At 41.3% G+C, this 21,082-nt stretch overlaps 1 protein-coding gene across 1 annotated transcript; it reads left to right on the top strand.

Annotated features, from left to right (window-relative positions):
* Positions 1-595: 595 nt before the first annotated feature.
* LOC308629850 (Fc receptor-like protein 1) lies at positions 596-19,381 on the top strand (the record flags this gene model as incomplete). The annotated part of the gene is given in 12 exon segments (XM_081258148.1): positions 596-658; positions 1,355-1,396; positions 1,398-1,443; positions 5,458-5,478; positions 7,754-8,023; positions 13,662-13,949; positions 14,093-14,371; positions 14,718-14,838; positions 17,359-17,462; positions 17,689-17,760; positions 18,332-18,363; positions 19,310-19,381. Coding segments are annotated over 12 exon segments (1,410 nt in total).
* Positions 19,382-21,082: the final 1,701 nt, after the last annotated feature.

The raw sequence follows: 21,082 nt of genomic DNA on the forward strand, positions 1-21,082 counted from the left end.
TGAGTTTAGAGGGTTCCACATTTCTCATTGAGTTTTATGTCTTGGCCCTGAAACTTTAAACCAGGCAAACTCGTCCCCACACAGGCTTTCCCAAGTCAATAAACAAAGCTGTGGCACACTTTTCCTGTTTTTGGCAATTTCCTAGGGGTCTTTAGTCTGGTCCCCAACATTGCTCCCTCTTCCCTCCAGCTTTGCACATCACTGACTTTTTGTTTCTTTCTTTTTTAAAGTTTTTATTTTATATTGAACTATAGTTGATTTACAATGTTGTGTTAGTTTCAAAGTGATTCAGTTATACATAAACATATATCTATTCTTTTTCAAATTCTTCTCCCATTTAGGTTATTACAAGACTTATTTGTTTCTTTTCTCAGTCTTCCTCTTCAGACTGGATACCTGGACTTGGAAGTCATTACTGAATAGCATCTTCCCAGGTCCCTAATATCTTAGCTTCTACACATTCTTATGCCTAGATACTCCAAGATTCAAGAAATGTTGAAAATTAAGATGTCTTATTCCCCTCTAATCCACAATCTGAATTAAATACAGGCTTCAAGTGTGGAGATCTGGTAGTCACAAGGTGCTAAAGGAAGAAATGGAAGAGATTATAAATATCCTGATTTTGGGTGAGGGGGGGAACAATATTGCAAGTGCCAGGGTTAGTGATAATGGCGAACTGACCCCAAATGCCCAGAAGATAATTTGCATATGCCTGTTTCCTGTATTTCACTTATAAATATTGCCCAGGTTGTAATTTCCCATGATTTTATTTTTCAGCTGTTTCATGCTCCCTTATTGGTACATTGTGAACGTTTAAATATGCAAGCTAGTATTTTATGGATAGCTTGATCCTAAAAATCATCCTGTGCAACAACTGTCAGACATTACACATAGCCTGGGTGACAGCCCATCGGTCCCTGCCTTACTGACTCTTGTGCATAGCGTGACTACGATAGAGGCTGCTGTGAGACAAAAGGATGTGCTGATTAGATATGGTCGAGGAGACATCTTTATCAAAGATGACAGACATGCCGTTTGAATTTCAGCAGGACCACTGCCTGATGAGATGCTCGTCAAAGTTAGAAACTGCCTTTGGGAAACTTCCTTTGAGCTACCTGTGTTCTTGAAGAAGGAGCTGGTGTATTAATATGCATTATCTTCACATTTTGGAAATAGAATCAAACTATAAACAGGATTATATTTAATTTTCTTGGCCTCCACAGCTGAGGAAATAGAGATTGGCCATCAGAAGACTCTTGTTCCTTCTATTTCTGTAAATGTGTGCTTTCGATTGTGTGACTTCTGATCCCGACTTCCTCAAACCTCTGACAAGCCACTGCCTCCTGATTCTAAGGTGAATTCTTTTTTCGATGAGAGAGCACCTCCAGTTCCAGTCCCCCGACCTGGTCCTCATGCTGCTGAGGCTCTTGCTGTTGATCTGTGGTGAGTAGGACAACTCAGAAAAGGGTATAGGATTCCATTCCCTGGCGCCCGGCTTCCTGAAGAGCATTGGGACTTCTCAGGACTAAGTTTCTGCCGGGCAATGGTCAGGCATGCTCAGATCTTTACTTCCCACTGAGGGCTTAGAGTTGGGCAGAAAGTCATAGATAATGGAAAGCCAGATTTTGGAAGAAAACTATCATTTTAGTTTTTATCTCATAGGAAGTGTTCACTTTCTGTCTTTCTTTCCACTTTTGATTCTGACTTTGTTCTTGGTGGTTTCGATAGCCACAAAGATAATTCAAACAACAAATCGGCCTCTCAGTTCCTTGCCCTTCTTATCATCAACATGATTTTCCTATATCCTTCCTTGACTTCCCCATTTCTACTATCAAACCCTAGAACTTATCATTACCAACAACTGTCCCACTTCCAAAATCTTTGACTTCAGCACCCACCTCCCTACCCGACTACATTGTATTTCCGTCTCACTTTCTCTAATGCTCCATATTCAATATGCCTTCCCCTCTCCAGGCTTACTTTTCCCCTGTCAAATTACTACACTCCATGTCCTCACTTCTCACAGTACTCCCTTGGATATACCTTCATCCCTCTTCCCCATAGCACTTTCCTGACTAACACACTTTTCTGCATGCTTCACACCTGTGCCTAAGCAGCTGAATGTGACTCTAAACAAAAGGTACAATCCTGCTGACTTATCTTTCTTTAAATGTAGGACCACCAATCTCAGGTGCCATGCAATCCTCCTATTCTTTCAGAGTCAATGCTCTTCTTTTTTTTTTTTTTTTTTTTTTTTTTTTTAGCGGTAGGTGGGCCTCTCACTGTTGTGGCCTCTCCCCTTGCGGAGCACAGGCTCCGGACACGCAGGCTCAGCGGCCATGGCTCACGGGCCCAGCCGCTCCGCAGCATGTGGGATCTTCCTGGACCGGGGCACGAACCCGTGTCCCCTGCATTGGCAGGCGGACTCCCAACCACTGCGCCACCAGGGAAGCCCTGCTCTTCCATTCTTGATGACCACTTCCTCATACCCACTCCTTTCTCCTCAAACTTTTCTCTTCTTACTCTTAGTTTATAACCTGAGAACAATAAAAGCAATCGAAAGAAAATTTCCCCATCTCTATACAGCTGTATCTATCAACCTGCCCACCTCTGCATTTACATACTCTGCTTTTTCTCTCCCTATTGTGGATATATTTTCCCTCATCCGAATTGAAGACAGGACTCTCCACTTGTGCATTGTGTCCCAGACTCTCTTGCTCCATCATCAAAATATTTCTCCATCCTGGATTATTCTTGTAAGTATACAAATATGACATAATATCTTCTATCTTAAAATAATAGAAATGTGACCTCCATTTGCTTCACCATTCTGCACATCCTTTTATAGTTTTCAGTGAGTCATTATCTTAACTTGATCTCCTCCCACCCTTTCTTTCTAAAATTCATTTTTAATTTACATTACAGTAAGATACACTTTTTTGATGCAATGTCTATGATTTTTGACAAAGATTTAGCATCATATGACTACCACCACGATCAAAATACAGAAGATTTCCATCACTTGAAAAATTCCTTCATGCCCTCAATCCCTTTAGAGTCAACTCCTCCCTCATTCCTAACCCCTGGAAACTGCTAAACTGTTTTAGGTCCTTATAGTTCTTCCTTATCCTTTATTGAATCCACTTCAATCAATCTTTGTCCTCACCACTCCACTGAAACTGCTCTTGTTAATATCATCAACCACCTCTATGTTGCCTCACCCAGGATTCAATTTTTATTTCTCATTTTATTCAGCATCTCAGGGGGTATTTGACATAAGTTGATCATTCCCTCTCCTGGAAATACTTTTCCACTTGGCTTCTAAATACCGTATTCTGATGGTGTTCTTTCTAACTTAATACCTGCTGCTTTACTGACCTTGAAATATTTGAGCTTCTCAAGATTGGTACGTAGACTTCTCTTCTCCATCCATACTCATTCCCTAAGTTATACATTTTAGTCACTTTAAGCTTAAACAGCTTAAAATCAAGCTTATTTTTCCAACTTTGATCCCACCTTTGAACACCTTTCATATATTCAACTGCCATTCAACTGTCTAATATGCATTTTAAACTCAACATGTCCTAACAGATCCTTTGATCTTCCACATGAATCACCATCACCATAGGACTTAACCTATTTCTCCCCACCACTTCTCCATTTTTGTAAACGTCACACCATTCTTCTGGTTGCTATGGCCAAAAATCTAGGAGTTATACTTAATTCCTCTCTGTCTTTGACACTTTATATCCAATCCATAAGTAACTCCTATTGATTCTACTTCCGAATTTGTACTGAGATCTGTTCCCTTCACAGCACCAATACTGCCTAGCCTGAGCCACCATCCTCACTGTTCCAGACTAAACTCCCACTAATGTCCTCCCTGCTACTCTTGCATGTGTGTAGTCTGTTCTTTCTGCAGTGGAAGAATGATTCTACAAATGCAAATTAAGTCAGAACTGTCCATCACTCTCCATTACATCATGAACAAAATCCAAAGCTATTACCAAGCCCACAAAGCCTTCTGTGACTGGCCCCTGCTTACTTCTCACACACCAGTATTAACCACTGTTCCCCACACCTAGTCAGTTCCCAGTGCACCTGCCTTCTCATTCTTCCTTGGACAAGCTCATTCCTTCTCAAGGTCTTTGTGTTTGCTGTTTCTCTGCCAGGAATGCTCTTTCCCAAATATTCAGGCCTGCTCTCTAATTTCATTCATGTTTCTACTCAATTGACATCTATCTAAATAGTCAAGACCATCCCAAGATACTCTGTAACTTATTTTTCTACTGCACTTTTCTTAGAGCACTGACCATTCTCTAAAATCATGTTACATATATATTTTTTTGATTGGCTCTCTCCCAATATAATGTAAATTCCTTGACAGAAAAGATTGTCATTCATGTTCATTCCTTCAACCTAAGTGTAATGTACAATGCCTGGTATATAGTAGGCACTCAAAATTATTTGTGGTATGGATGAATAAATAAAATGTGATTTTCATACTAGCCCTCATTGATTCCCTTCTCCTTCCTGAAGAACTAATTATTCAAATAAACATTTAATATAAACAGTAGGCACCTCAGACCAAACTGAACTAAAATAGATAATAATAGTGAAATAATATTTATTAAATGCTAGATAAATTTCAGGCATTCTTCTAAGCATTTTGTGGATATCAGCTCATTTAATTTTCACAAAACTATGTGAGGTAGTTCTATTATTATCTCCATTTTACAGAAAACTAAAGCTCAGAGAGGTAAAGTATTTTTCCCAGAGTCACACAGCTTGTAAGAGGAAGAGCCAGGATTCAAGTCTATGTCATCTGGCTACAAAGGCTGCGTTTTCTCCAGAATTTTCTGTTCTTGACCATTATGCCATAATATTATGGTCAAATTCTTGGGATGAGAGAATCTTTGGAGAAATCTGAAGTCGTTCTCTGGATCTAAGCCTCCTCTGCCCTGAAATTGTTAAATAAAGGGACATGATGTTTTGAGCATAAGCCTGTCCACTCTCCTTGCCTGACCACTGTTACCATGAGTCAGCAAGTCTAGAGCTGGATCATCAGACTTTTGAGAGAGGGAATGAGGATGATGGGCTTGAGGAAGGGAGAGGCTAAGTAGTTATACAACAAAGGCACCATCTCATAACCACAGGTGAGAGAAGTTATTGGAAATTACAATCATAAAACAGAACTCTGTGTCGTTTTGTAGCAGGTGATTGATGTGGAATGTGGGGAAAGGAACAGAGAGAGGAGGAAGGAAGCAGGGTAGGGAAGGGGGAGAAAACAAGAAGATAGGAAAGGGAAAAGAGAAAAAGAGAGGGAAAGAGAGAAAAAAGAGAGGAAGGGCACAAATGAAGGAGGGTGCGTTGTTAGGAAAGCCCTCGTGGGAGTTAAACTTTGGGTATGTTTGGGATTTGCTGCCCTGTACTGATCTCTGCTAAATTCTCTCCCAGCTCCACTCTGTGAACCAACTGGTGAGTTGCACTTCCTTTTTTTCTTCACGGTCTGTGGGTGTCTTGTCACTTGAGCCAGTGCAGGAGGCCTGTGGATGGCTGTTTGATATCCGGTATACAGCTGACAGCGGCTCCCTTGGGCCCAGGTTGCTTGTGTTCACACCAGTCTCTGCACGTGACATGTACATGCTCAGCTGATGGAGCAGGTCTTGCTCTGACCTTCTCAAGACCACAATCTTTTTTTTCTGGGACATCCCAGCTTAGGGAGGGTAATGCTATTTGCACAAGGAAGTCAGGGAGTGCTGAGGGTTGATGTTATAGAAAAATCTCTGCCCTCTGGCAGAAGGGCTCCAAGGCACCTGTATACTCCCAGCTGGGTACTCCACCAGAAGTGTTGGAAAAAATGCCAAGGTCACGCTTCCATGGAGAACAACATTACAGTCAACGCGTGGGCCATGTACAAACTGTAGACTGCTGCCTTCTTCCTGTTTTCGGCCTTGCTCTGCAGCCACAACTGTTACCCTTGTGTGTTTTCTCTCTCAGATTCTGGTTTATGCAAACTTACTTCATAGTTTGCTCCTGATTTAGTCTTACTTGTACCGGATGAGGAGAGGAGGAGATTTTCCCCCAGAAGAAATCTTCCACTAAAGTATGTTTAAATCTAATATATATGAGGACTGCTGTCTTGTGCTTAAAACAATGAGCACAGGGTTAAAAGAGATTATCCTGCTACTTCAACACAGGCTGCATGTGCAACTAAGAACACAGGGTTTGGAATTCCTATGACAAGAGATACTCAGAACCAACTCAGGCTTCCGGTTTCCTCACCTCATGTTTGCCCAAGTCTAACTCATGCCTTATGTTAATTCCATGATGCCTTGTGCTTGGCTCTGCTTTTACTCTGTAAATGTGCCTGACCAGTCAGTCGTAGCCTAAGCAAAAATCCAAAGCCACATCCAGGATGAAGAAACAAAGCTTCTGCCACCAGGAATTTGCCAGGTAGTCTCTGTGCCTGAGAATTTTCTGAAACAAGCTCCAAGCTGCAAGACTGAGCTCTGGACCCATGCAAACTGCCCTGTCCAGTGTCCTATTCCATCCCCACCCCAGAGCCATTCTAAAGAGTGGGTTACAGGTGCCTAGATGCCTTTTTTTATTCCTTTTTCTGCTATGAACTCAAAGCTGTGCTGCTCCTCAGTCCTCTGGGGACTACAGTTTTCCAAGGAGACAAAGTGATTGATGCACAGGGTATTCCAGGCGTCAGCAAACATTTTGATACCACAGTTGAACTGAATTTTTAAAAGTCCTAGTGTAAAGCATTCCAGTCGGAAGTCTTGGAGATTATAGATACTGGACTAGGAATCACCCCTCAGTGATCTAGAACACTTATCATTTTCATCTGATGAGGAGACAAAGAGGCTTTTCTTAGGAATACTATTAAAACTTCCGAAAGAACAGAGGCTCTGAGGGTTGGATAAACAAATGCCCTGAGAGCAAACGCAATCAGGGCTTACGATGTTTCATGGACTGCTGCAACTGGGATAGATAAGGAGATGAAAGGAAAGCAGAACACAACTTTACTCATCTTTAATTCATCTGGAAAAGAACCCCTATGGCCAAAAAGGGATACATGCTTTCTATAAGGGTTTGTATAGAGGTCCCAGATCAAGGGATCTGGGCCATGTGGATGTATGGATGCAGGGTATTTCTAGGCAAATGTATCCCTCTTCCTTCCATTAGGAATAGCAATAAAAGGGGTAGGAGAGAAACAGTACAGAAGAAATAGAGTTCCTCTGAGTATTTCCCAGACTGATTCTCCATGTCTCATATTCTATCTCTGAAAGAGATAGTGTGGGTCTGAGACATCAGGGGAATGGGAACAGAAGAAAATGACCAATATGGCTTATAACAAGGATGAATGAAATATATTTTCCTAAAACTTCAAGCTTCACCATCTCCAATGCCAACTCTAGTGACAGTCATCAGTATCCTTTTGCATTGTCTCCAAAAGTGTTTTCAGTTCATGGATAGAAACTTCAAAGAGTAATAACCAAGTCAAAGGTAAGGGTTGCCTTGTAGAAAGAAGTGATGTTGCACAGGGGCAGGAGGTGCTGGGGGTGAGCAGTTGAAAGCCCATGAGCCATGTCGGAGCAGGGCGGTAATGTGAGAAGTGGTCTGCATGTCTAATGAGCTGGACCTTTGAGTCTTGCTGAGAGCAAATGCTGAGAACACAAAGTGCCACCCATCAGGATCTCTAAACCCCATTACCCTAGAATGTGTGTTTAACTCTTCCCTCTAGAGCTCTTCCTGATAGTCAGCCCCTCTCGGCCCATAGAGGGGAACTCAATGACCCTGACCTGTGAGACCCAGCCCCCTCCACGGAAGTTAGATGTTCAGCTCCAGTTCCGCTTCTACAAAGATGGCAGGCCCCTAGGGCTGGACTGGGACAGCATCCCAGAGCTCTGGATTCCTGCTGTGTGGAGGGAAGACTCAGGGTCCTACTGGTGTCAAGCAAAGGCAACACCACTCGGAGTCAAATGGAGCCGCAGAGTCCAGATCCAAGTACACGGTGAGTTCCGGTGGGGGCCTCTGCTAGGGTAGGCTGAGAAGGGCAGAGGTATGAGGCTGGTCTTCCCTGACTGTTGTGTTCTGCTCCTGCATGCATGGATGCTGTTTGAGACATGTACCTGAGCTTCTTTTTATCAGAGTTCTTAAGGGGTCTTCCCTTATCCTTGCTATTCGCATTCAAGCAAACAAAAGTATTTTTAGGAAGCCCTTACCGTGTGTCATCACTGTGCTGGAGGGTGTGGAGGAAATAGTTGCATAATATATTGTCCCTGACTATGAGAAGCTGATGCTTAAATGGCATCCTAAACAACTAGGGTGAAATGTGTGGTGGTGTCGTAAAGGTCGACCATTAATAGAAACTACAAAGAAGGGAGAAATCTGACTGAGGTGGTAAGAGGAGGCCTTGAGGAAAAGGCTATGGGGGAAGGCCTTATGGAAGAGAAGCTGAGGTCTGATTTTGACAAATAAAAAGGAATGAGGGTGTTTTGTGATTCTGAACCATGTTATTCCATATAACATGGTTGACGTTTCTGACATCCTCTCCCATTCTCAAAGATGTAGCCATAATACCTTAAAGCAATTGCTAATACCTTCCGAAAGCTGGGCTTTCCCAGATTTCCTCAAAACTCAACTCCGTGAACCTGGACCACTACAAAAAGTCTCTGGACAGTTCATATGCCATAGTCCCTGTTCTAGTGATTCACACATATTGTTTTTACTATTTTTTAAATTAAATTTAATTTAATTTTTTATACAGCAGGTTCTTATTAGTTATCTATTTTATACACATCAGTGTATACATGTCAATCCCAATCTCCCAGTTCATCCCACCAACCTCCCCACCCCCGCCCACCGCATTCCCTCCTTGGTGTCCATACATTTGTTCTCTACATCTGTGTATCAATTTCTGCCTAGCAAACTGGTTCACCTCTACCATTTTTCTAGGTTCCACATATATGCGTTAATATACGATATTTGTTTTTCTCTTTCTGACTTATTTCACTCTGTATGGTAGTCTCTAGGTCCACCCATGTCTCTACAAATGAACCAATTTTGTTCCTTTTTATGGCTAATATTCCACTGTATATATGTACCACATCTTCTTTATCCACTAGTCTGTCAATGGGCATTTAGATTGTTTCCATGACCTGGCTGTTGTAAATAGTGCTGCAATGAATATAGGGGTGCATGTGTCTTTTTGAATTACGGTTTTCTCTGGGTATATGCCCAGTAGTGGGATTTCTGGGTCATATGGTAATTCTATTTTTAGTTTTTTAAGGAACTTCCATAATATTCTCCATAGTGGCTGTATCAATTTACATTCCCACCAATAGTGCAAGAGGGTTCCCTTTTCTCCACACCCTCTCCAGCATTTGTTGTTTGTAGATTTTCTGATGATGCCCATTCTAACCAGTGTGAGGTGATACCTCATTGTAGTTTTGATTTGCATTTCTCTAATTTTTAGTGATGTTGAGCAGGTTTTCCCTCTTGGCCATGCCTTCTTTGGAGAAATGTCTATTTAGGTCTTCTGCCCATTTTTTGATTAGGTTGTTTGTTTTTTAATATTGAGCTACATGAGTTGTTTATATATTTTGGAGATTAATCCTTTGTCCATCAATTCATTTGCAAATATTTTCTCCCATTCTGAGGGTTATCTTTTTGTCTTGTTTACAGTTTCCTTTGCTGTGCAAAAGCTTTTAAGTTTCATTAGGTGCTATTTGTTTATTTTTATTTCCATTACTCTAGGAGGTGGGTCAAAAAAGATCTTGCTGTGATTTGTGTCAAAGAGTGTTTTTCCTATGTTTTCCTTTGAGAGTTTTAGTGTCTGGTCTTATATTTAGGTCTTTAATCCATTTTGAGTTTATTTTTGTGTATGGTGTTAGGGAGTGTTCTAATTTCATTCTTTTACATGTAGCTGTCCAGTTTTCCCAGCACCACTTATTGAAGAGACTGTCTTTTCTCCATTGTATATCCTTGCCTCCTTTGTCATACATTAGTTGACCATAAGTGTGTGGGTTTATCTCTGGGCTTTCTATCCTGTTCCATTGATCTATATTTGGGTTTTTGTGCCAGTACTATATTGTCTTGATTACTGTAGGCTTGCAGTATAGTCTGAAGTCAGGGAGTCTGATTCCTCCATCTCCGTTTTTTTCCCTCAAGATTGTTTTGGTTATTTGGGATCTTTTGTGTCTCCATATAAATTTTAAGATATTTTGTTCTAGTTCTGTAAAAAATGTCATTGGTAATTTGATAAGGATTGCATTGAATCTGTAGATTGCTTTGTGTAGTAGAGTCATTTTCACAATATTGATTCTTCCAATACAAGAACATGGTATATCTCTCCATCTGTTTGTGTCATCTTTGATTTCTTTCAACAGTGTCTTACAGTTTTCTGAGTACAGGGTTTTTACCTCCTTAGGTAGGTTTATTCCTAGATATTGTTGCAATGGTGAATGGGATTGTTTCCTTAATTTTTCTTTCTGATCTTTTATTGTTAGTGTATAGGAATGTAAGAGATTTCTGTGCATTAATTTTGTATCCTGCAACTTTACCAAATTCATTGATTAGCTCTAGTAGTTTTCTGGTGGCATCTTTAGGAGTCTCTATGTATAGTATCATGTCATCTGCAAACAGCAAGAGTTTTACATCTTCTTTTCCAATTTGTATTCCTTTTATTTCTTTTGCTTCACTGATTGCCATGGCTAGGACTTCCAAACCTATGTTGAATAATAGTGGTGAGAGTGGACATCCTTGTCTTGTTCCTGATCTTAGAGGAAGTGCTTTCAATTTTTCACCATTGAGAATGATGTTTGCTGTGGGATTGTTGTATATGGCTTATTATGTTGAGGTAGGTCCCCTGTATGCCCACTTTCTGGAGAGTTTTTATCATATATAGGTGCTGAATTTTGTCAAAAGGTTTTTCTTCATCTACTGAGATGATCATATGGTTTTTCTCCTTCTATTTGTTAATATGATGTATCACATTTAGTGATTTGCATATACTGAAGGATCCTTGAATCCCTGGGAAAAGTCCCACTTGATCATGGTGTATGATCCTTTTAATGTGCTGTTGGATTCTGTTTGCTAGTGTATGTTTTTTGCCGTACATGGGCCTCTCACGTTGTGGCCTCTCCCGTTGTTGAGCACAGGCTCCGGACACGCAGGCTCAGCGGCCATGGCTCACGGGCCCAGCCACTCCGCGGCATGTGGGATCTTCCTGGACCGGGGCAGGAACCCATGTCCCCTGCATCGGCAGGCGGACTCTCAACCACTGCGCCACCAGGGAAGCCCCAGATTTTGTAGGTCCTTTTATTCTCGTGTTTCCCACTTAGAGAAATTCCTTTAGCATTTGTTGTAGACCTGGTTTGGTGGTGCTGAATTCTCTTAGGTCTTTCTTGTCTGTAAAGCTTTTGATTTCTCCTTCGAATCTGAATGAGATCCTTGCTGGGTAGAGTAATCTTGGTTGTAGGTTCTTCCCTTTCATCACTTTAAATATATCGTGCCACTCCCTTCTGGCTTGTAGAGTTTCTGCTGCGAAATCAGCAGTTAACCTTATGGGAATTCCCTTCTATGTTATTTGTCATTTTTCCCTTGTTGCTTTTAATAATTTTTCTTTGTCTTTAATTTTTGTCGGTGTGATTACTATGTGTCTCAGTGTGTTTCTCCTTGGGTTTATTCTGCCTGGGACTCTCTGCACTTCTTGGACATGGGTGGCTATTTCCTTTCCCATGTTAGGGGGGTTTTCACCTATAATCTCTTCAAATATTTTCTCTCTCTTCTTCTTCTTCTGGGACCCCTATAGTGTGAATTTTTGTGCATTAAATGTTGTCGAGAAGTCTCTTAGGCTGTCTTCATTTCTTTTCATTCTTTTTTCTTTATTCTGTTCTGTGGCAGTGAATTCCACCATTGTGTCCTCCAGGTCACTTATCCGTTCTTCTGCCTCAGTTATTCCACTATTGATTCCTTCTAGTGTGTTTTTCATTTCAGTTATTGTATCGTTCATCTCTGTTTGTTTGTTCTTTAATCATCCTAGGTGTTTGTTCTTTAATTCTTTTAGGTCTTTGTTAAACATTTCTTGCATCTTCTCTATCTTTGCCTCCATTCTTTTTCCGAGGTCCTGGATCATCTTCACTCATTATTCTGAATTCTTTTTCTGGAAGGTTGCCTATCTCCACTTCATTTAGTTGTTTTTCTGGGGTTTTACCTTGTTCCTTCATCTGGTACATAGCCCTCTGCCTTTTCATTTTGTCTGTCTTTCTGTGAATGTGGTTTTTTGTCCACAGCCTGTAGGACTGTAGTTCTTCTTACTTCTGCCCTCTGGTGGATGAGACTATCTAAGAGGCTTGTGCAAGCTCCCTGATGGGAGGGACTGTTGGTCGGTAGACCTGGGTGTTGCTCTTGTGGGCAGAGCTCAGTAAAAGTTTAATCCACTTGTCTGCTGATGGGTGGGGCTGAGTTCCCTCCACATTGGTTGTTTGGTCTGAGGCAACCCAGCACTGGAGGCTACAGGCTATTTGGTGAGGCTAATGATGGACTACGGGAGGGCTTATGCCAAGGAGTACTTCCCAGACCTTCTGCTGCCAGTGTCCTTGTCCCTGCAGTGAGCCACAGCCACCCCCTGCCTCTGCAAGATACCCTCCAACACTAGCATATAGGTCTGGTTCAGTGTCCTACGGGGTCACTGCTCCTTCCCCCGGGTCCTGATGAGCACACTACTTTGTGTGTGCCCTGCAAGAGTAGAGTCTCCTTTTCCCCCAGTCCTGTCAAAGTCCTGCAATCAAATCCCACTAGTCTTGAAAGTCTGATTCTCTGGAAATTCCTCCTCCTGTTGCTGGAACCCCAGGTTGGGAAGCTTGATGTGGAGCTCAGAACCTTCACTCTGGTTGGTGGGCTTCTGTGGTATAATTGTTCTCCAGTTTGTGAGTCACCCACCCAGCATCATGGGATTTGATTTTATTGTGATTATGCCCCTCCTACCATCTCATTGTGGCGTCTCCTTTGTCTTTGGATGTGGGGCATTTTTTTTTAGTGAGTTCCAGTGTCTTCCTGTCAATGATTGTTCAGCAGTTAGTTGTGATCTCAGTGTTCTTGCAAGAGGCAGTGAGTGTATGTCCTTCTACTCCATCATCTTGAACCAGTCTGACCCACATGTTGTTTAATTGAAGCATCACAACTGTAGGAGACAACTGTCATTATCTTCTCCATTTTCCAGATGGGAAATTGAGTCTCAGAGAAGTTAAGTAATTTGATCAAACACGCACAAGAGGATCTGGAACCAACATTCAAACCCAGGCAGTTTGATTTGTAACCTAGACTTGTAACCATTACACTATTGTGCCTTGAAAAATGGGAGTTTGAGAGATCAGCATTCTGGGAATCACACTGTCTTAGGCAGGGAGAAGACACTGTAGCCTCCATGGGAATATTATGGTGTCTTTCTTACCCTACCACCATCAACCCAACCAATGCCAATTCCAAATCAGCAGGACCCCCTCTGCCCACTAGCTCCCTGCCCCACCTTTAAACAATATAAGCTGTTGACTTCACCGGAGGCCTTTGCTTTCAGGACTGTTGCACCTATCCTGTCCCTGAAACCCTCCCTACTCAGGGCCTTCCTGTGTCATCTTGTGTTCATGTAGGAATCCCCATCAGTAATGTGAGCTTGGAGATACAACCTCCAGGTGGATACCTGATGGAGGGAGAAAAGCTGGTTCTTGTCTGCTTTGTCACTGGGGGCACAGGAGATATCACCTTCTTCTGGTACAAAGGGGCCCTGGGTTTAAACCTGGAAACGAAGACCCAGCGTTCACTGACGGCGACGTTTGAGATCCCTGTGGTGAGGGAGAGTGACTCTGAGCAATATTACTGTGCGGCTGACAATGGCTATGGCCCCAGGCTCAGTGAGCTGGTGAGCATCACTGTCAGAAGTAAGTTCCACTGCCTTTCTGCTCAACCAGCATATTCCCCTGGGGCACCCTGAGGAAGTTAACTGGCGCTGAGCCTCTGTGGGCAGGGATTGTGAGTCTGTCATCATCAGAGACCCCCTCTGACAGTCTACTGTCTCTCTCAGTTCCAGTGTCTCGCCCTGTCCTCACCCTCAGGGCTCCTGGGGCCCAGACTGTGTTGGGGGATGTGGTGGAGCTTCACTGCGAGGTCTGGAGAGGCTCTCCCCCGATCCTGTACCAGTTTTATCATGAGGATGCCGCCCTGGGGAGCAGCTCATCTCCCTCTGGAGGAGGAGTGTCTTTCAACCTCTCTCTGACTGCAGAACATTCTGGAAACTACTACTGTGAGGCCAACAATGGCCTGGTGGCCCAGCGCAGTGAGGTGGTACCACTCAATATCATAGGTATAGCTCATGCTGTGGAACTACTTTGGTCAATGTCTCTTTCTCAGCATTCTGGGAGAGTTTTGCTGACCCCACAAAGTTTCTGGTGGTGTGCTACCCAAGATGAGGCTTCTATGGGTAGTCCTGTCCTGGGAGATATATCCGAGGGGGCATGGGGGACATCTAAGCTGGTGCCTCTCTTCTCTCATCAATGTGATAACCTGCAAGTCCCTAGGTGCATAAGTAAGTCCTACCTCCCCATCTCCCCCAGGAAGAGCAGACCTTGCCTCAACCCACACTAAAGATATCTGTTCTCCAAACCCAAGCCCTTCTCCTTGGCAGCTCATGTACAGGTCTCTCCCTTCAGTGCCTACAGAGGACAGAAAAGAAGTTCTTACTTCAGGAGTCATGGAGGTGCTGCTTGGCATCTCTGGTCCCACCACTATGGCCCTATTATTTTGCTGCTGGCTCAAGAGAAAAATAGGTTTGTACTTATAGATATTGGTATTTTGTTACTGTGACTTTTTTTTCACTGAAATAAGGTAAGATTTGTGACATATATACTAATAAGGATGAATATATCCCATTAGCCACCTTGCCTATAGATCTGCTTATAGCCATCCCCACTGCCCCAGCACACGGAATGGCACCTATTAAAGTAGTGAAAGTTTTTAGTAAAGCCCTTCATCCCCACATATGATCAATTGAGGTTAAACTGATACCTTGTAATTCTGTGGTTTAATGTTTATACAAAAATGTAACTACTTAAAATAACTAATCAGCCACTTAGAAGAGAAATACAGTTAGCAGTTCCAGCTATACTGACAATCTCCCAGGTTAAGTCATTGCACTAATTCTTATTTGCCTTAGAATATTGTCACATGTTTTTTCTTCTCCCTGAAATATTTACCCACACATCCACACATATGCTTTTTGCTGAATGTTTCTCACTTTTTAGCTTAAATGTCGTTTTCTCCAAGAGGCTTCACCTGACTACAAAGCTTACAATTCTCTTCTATTATTCTTCCTCAGAGTACCAATAACTTCACACGTTATTACAATCGATTATTACCTATTTATTTGTATGTTTAATCTTGGTTTCCTGTTCTCCATTGAGCAAGTTGGAGATGGGGCAAGAGAGGACAATGTGAGATTCTTACTTAAATTCCAAGCTTTTGGGGCATCTTTGGAGATGTCACCCTAACTATACTGTGTCTATGTCAGTGCCTTTTGTCATGATAGGATTAGGTCGTATGGTTCTAAAACCAAAACCAAAAAATATTACATGTGTGCGGGTACAGAGCCTTGGGCTCAAGTCCAATTCTGGTATTAACTGTCTTTGGGAAGCTCACTTAATTATTTTGGACCTAAATCTCTTCATCTGCAATATGAAGGATCTGCCCAAATAATTGCCAGGGTGTCCTCTGAGCACACAGTGACATCTTGCAATGGGCATTCTGGAACAAGGCACATTCCCTGCACAAGGGCTGTATGAAAGCACTGAGAAAGAGAGTTCCCACATTGACATGTATGTTCATTTGTTTGACTTACAGGAAGTCGTTCAGCCAGGGATCCACGCAGGTGAGACCTCTGCTTTCTCTGTGTGCACAGTTAATGTAGAAAAATCTATTTCAAACAATTTTTTGAATTGTTCTCTCTCATGAGCTTTTTTCCATATTTTGTCAAATCCAAAACTGCTACTCCAGAGTTCTTCCACTGATAACTTCATTTGCTATTCCTCTTCTTTTATATATTAACTAATTAATTTAAAGCCTTTCATCATTTTTCCTAATTTGTCTCCCTCACTAAATCTGCAGAATAAGACAGTTCTATTATATTGATCAGTTTCATGCATTTATTCAATCAACCAATATCTGAGAGTCTGTAAGTCATTTTGTTGAGTGCTAGAAAGCATGAAAATATGGAGAGATCTTGAGAGTTTTAAGTATCCTAGGGTAGTTAAGATATACACACATTTCCATAATGTAGGCCAGAAAATAAGTAATAAACACACTGAAAAATTGTTGATGAAGTTCCTTAGAAGATTAGAAGAGGAAAAGATTTTTTTAAATTTATTTTTGATTTTATTTTATTGAAGTATAGTTGATTTACAATGTCATGTTAGTTTCAGGTGTACAGCACAATGATTTAGTTATATATTCTTTTTCAGAGTCTTTTCCCTTATAGGTTATTACAAAATATTGAGTATTGTTCCCTGTGCTATACGATAGGTCCTTGTTGGTTAGAAGAGGAAAAGATTTTTAAAATACTTCCATTGGGGGATATCAGTGTTTAGTTGATACTTTTTTTTTTTTTTTTTTTTTTTTTTTTTTTTTTTTGCGGTACACGGGCCTCTCACTGTTGCGGCCTCTCTCGCTGCGGAGCACAGGCTCCGGACGCACAGGCTCAGCGGCCATGGCTCACGGGCCCAGCCGCTCCATGGCATGTGGGACCCTCCCAGACCGGGGCTCGAACCTGCATCCCCTGCATTCACAAGCAGACTCCCAACCACTGCGCCACCAGGGAAGCCCAGCTGATACATTTTATACTGTGTTATTATTTTTGCCAACAAAAAACAGATTTTTTTCCAAATCAGAATAGCACTTTTTCGGTGATGCACATGCAAGAGCATTTTCTTCTTTCCCTTCCTCAAGCTGCTTGTTCTGCCTAGCAACCGGTTTCCATCTGGGGTGAATCAATATTTTTTCATTCAATATTTACCGAGCACTTATGATGTGAATGGCACTATTCTGGGTGTGGGCAATACCACAGTAAGCTGTCAAATAAGAACCATACATTTGTGGAATATATACTCCAGTGATACTCTGCAATGCCCTGCTCAGTGCAAGTATAGGGCTTGTATCAGACAGCTGTGCTGATTGCTGATTTCCCCATAAATTAGCATTCTATTCAGGACACTTTGTAACATGCTTCTCTCCTTCAGTGTTTTACTCATAATCCCAGATAGTTATGTCTGGGACATCTAGGATGCTATCCCAGATAGATAGCATGTATTTCTGTGTTTGCAGGAGCCTTCCCAGTCCTGTACCCCAAGAATCCACCTACCTCAACTCACAAGCCCCAGAGCAACTACACCCTGACTATGAAAATGGTGAGGCTTCCCAAATGACCTGGGCCAAAGTAGGCAGAGCAAGCTGGGGAAGAAGCAATAAGGTGATGTCTATTAACCAAATCTGACCCTACTGTGTCCTAGCCACCTCTACAAATAAATGACTCATCTATCTTCATGGCTGTGATAGGTGGTAGGTATGGAGTGAGTTAAATGGCAGGAAGAAGGGACTGTGTCATGTCATGATGCCTCCTTTTTTCTCTTTCAGTGAATGTTGTAAGTGGGGATGAGGTTTATTCTTTGGTGTACTGTGTGCAGCAGGAACAGCAACCAGCAGCAGGTGAGACATGAGGGAGTGAATTTGTCTCTGACTATTGTCTTTCCTGGAACAGGGAGGGTAATCAGTGACTGTGTATGGCAACATGGCTCTGTTCTTTGGCACTGCTGCTTCTGCTCTTGAAGCTGACTATGAGCATTGCTGTGCCTTATATGAAGATTTGCCTTTGGTCTGGAAGCTGTCTTGAGTAGATGCCAGTGCTGATGCTAACTTGGCCTCCTGTATACCTCACTCCCCAGTCAGATGGCAGCATTGGAGATGGTACCAGCTATGTACTACCTGTAGCACCCCAATACAGCTGCCTAGTTGTGGCTGTTGTCCCATCCCGTACTTGGTGGGCACAGAAATGCTGAGAGGTACAAATGCCAGGAGGGGCTGCTGGACTCTCACTTCCCCCAGGTACTAGTTTTCCTCTGTACAGTAAGGAGTCATATTTGTGATAGGCAGAAAAGTGAGACAGAAAATATTAATGGAAGTAAGTCCATGAGAAATAGACAGGAGAGAAAGAAGCCTTTATTAACACTAATTTAATGAAGGACTTTAAATGGAATCTCACATATGTTTGTCTCCACAGAAGAACCCCCTGGGTTGCATACTGGAGATAAGGTGAGTTAGAATCCCTGTTCTTTCCTCCATGATATTTCTCTCTTTCTTCTGGGGACAGGTTCTCAAATTTTTAAAATTATGGCCACTTAGGAAAAACAAGATATCTCATGGTCTATCTCCTATCTTATCTCTTCACACCACAGGGATAAGAACATTTGATTATAACGGTAAAGTGTCACTGTACAAGGTAATTTTAGAGGCTCACATATACTTTTTTTAGCAATGGACATATGGAAGGTTCGTAGCTAAACTGTAGTGCATGCTTAGTCTAAAAATTCTATAGATTTGAAAATCTTTATCCTGAAATACTGTTGAACAATACACACATCATTTTGTGCTATAAGGTTAACCAAACAACCTGTCAAAAACTAAATTAATATTGAATAAAGCTAACCTAAGTGACTTTTGTCATTAAAAAATCAGTAATTTCTAAACCTTGATCAATTCAAGACTTCACTGATGATACAAAAATGCTTTCAGAAAATTGCATAAATTCCAACTCTGCACGTGTGCAAATAGAGTAGGTGCTTTGTATTTGAGTCTAGTGTGGTGTGGCAGCCAAATATGTCAGGACAGAGTTCAAGTCCTTGATAAACTCCAGTAACAGGCTAAATTTAGTTTATGAATACAAAATTCTGACATCCTTGAAAAATTACAGTCCATGGAACAGCCTAACAATGACTCATAAAAATGAGAGAAGGCTTTGTACGGGTCAGTTTGCAGCTCATCAGGAACATCTCAGTAACCCAACAGTGGGATGCAGGCCCTTTGAAAATGGTGGCCTAGGGCCACAGTCTTCCAAGAGGCTCCACATTTTGTCTTGAGTGGTGCACCATGATAGGGTGCATCCAGGCTGACTGGAAGAGGACTGGGGAAGAGGATCTGTGGGAAACATGTTAGACTTGTCTTCCCTGCTCAGGTTCTATCCATGTACCTTTGCTTTTAGAACTCCTCAGCCATCTATTCTAGGCTGAAGAAGGCAGACCTTACAGATGTGGACTATGAAGATGCTATGTAAAGTTAAAGAAGATTCTGCTCTTGGGAAACCATGCATGACCCTATACCTCCAAACTAATATGTCCTTCAGAGATCCTGGGAGAATCAGCGTTCCAGTACACCTCATCCAGGTGTTTTCCTCCATGAGATTATTCCTGCATCTACTGTGAAGTGAAGTTGGCTCAAGCTTTGAAGAGATCACCCAGGAGAACCAACATGAACTCAGGAGTGGGAAGAACTTTGTTACTAGAACCGGATTCCTATTTGTTCTGTCAGGTACAGGTCAAACTCTGCTCTGAGTTCCTTTTACAAGAGGAAACAGGACAGGAATAAAAGAACTTGAGGTCATGGGGTAGAGGGACAATGAAGCTTACAAAGCATGAACCCAAGGTTAGTGATTTTGTGGGACTGCTCCATACAGAAAACTGTGTCCATAATTTTTTGTCCAAGTGTTTTCTCTCCTTAGACAGTACAGAGCTCCAGCCCTGCCCCTTACGTTAATCATCCTGTTTCTACATAAAATATGTGACTTAGTGAATTTGGGGGTCACTGTTACCAAACTAAAATTAAAGCAAAGTTACATAAAGTACCACTGCGGTTACACTAAATTTTAATGACATATTTTGTATGTCAGGCCAATCTAGATGCCCCCATATTTATAAGGAGATATAATCTCAGTAGGTTTCACTACATCCAAAGTTCTGTATTTGTTGCAACCTTTAAAAGCTTTAGGAATATGTTTTCTTCCTTAATTCACAAACTTTTTGAAAACATGATAATATGGTTTGAAGTCTGTATTTTAATTTTAAAGCAATCATAAGCTAACACATAAATTAAAACATTTTAAAAGTATATAATGTAAAAGTTAAAGTCTTCCCTATAAGTTACCACAAGTGGTACCCATTGTTAAAAGCTTAGCATTCTTAAAATCTTAGCTCTGCAGATATTTTTCTACTTTTCTGTAGAAACACTTCTACATACATGTGAATATATAGGTATTTAGAAGTATACCTATTTAATAAAATATCATGAAATATTTTAAAGTCTGTATGTAGATTATTGTACTATTTTAAAAGCTGTGAAGTATCCTGTTATATGATAAATCATAATATATTTTTTCCTTTTTTTATTTTGCTAAAATATAAATAACATAAAATTTACCATTTTAACCATGTTGTTCTTTATTTTCCAGTTATCAAATTCTTTTTATTCATTTTTTTCCTCATTTGTGTTTCTTCTATTTTTCTCTTTTTTTAATTGAGGTAACAGTTTATAACATTATATAAATTTTATGTGTATATTATAATTTGACTTCCATTTACACTACAGTGTGCTTAACACCAAAAGTTTAGTTTCAGTCCACCACCATATAGTTGGCTCCCTTTACCCACTTTGCTCTCCCCCCACCCTCTTTTCCTCTGGTAACTGCTAATCTGTTCTTTGTATATGTGTTTGTTTTTGTCTTGTTTTTGTGAGTAGTGTAAGATAGGTGTCCAGTTTCATTATTTTAATATGAATATCCAGTTTTCCCAACATCATTTATTGAAGAAACTATCCCTTCTCCACTGAATATTCTTGGCTCTCTTGTCAATTATTAATTGACCATATATGCATGAGTTTATTCATGGGCTCTCAATTCTGTTTCCTTTGTCTATGTGTCTGTTTTTATACCAATACCATACTGTTTTTATTATGATAGCTTTGCAATATAGTTTGAAATCAG

Source organism: Mesoplodon bidens (assembly GCF_964165515.1).
Source record: "Mesoplodon bidens genome assembly, chromosome: 2".
In the NCBI taxonomy this organism is placed as follows: Eukaryota; Metazoa; Chordata; class Mammalia; order Artiodactyla; family Ziphiidae; genus Mesoplodon; species Mesoplodon bidens.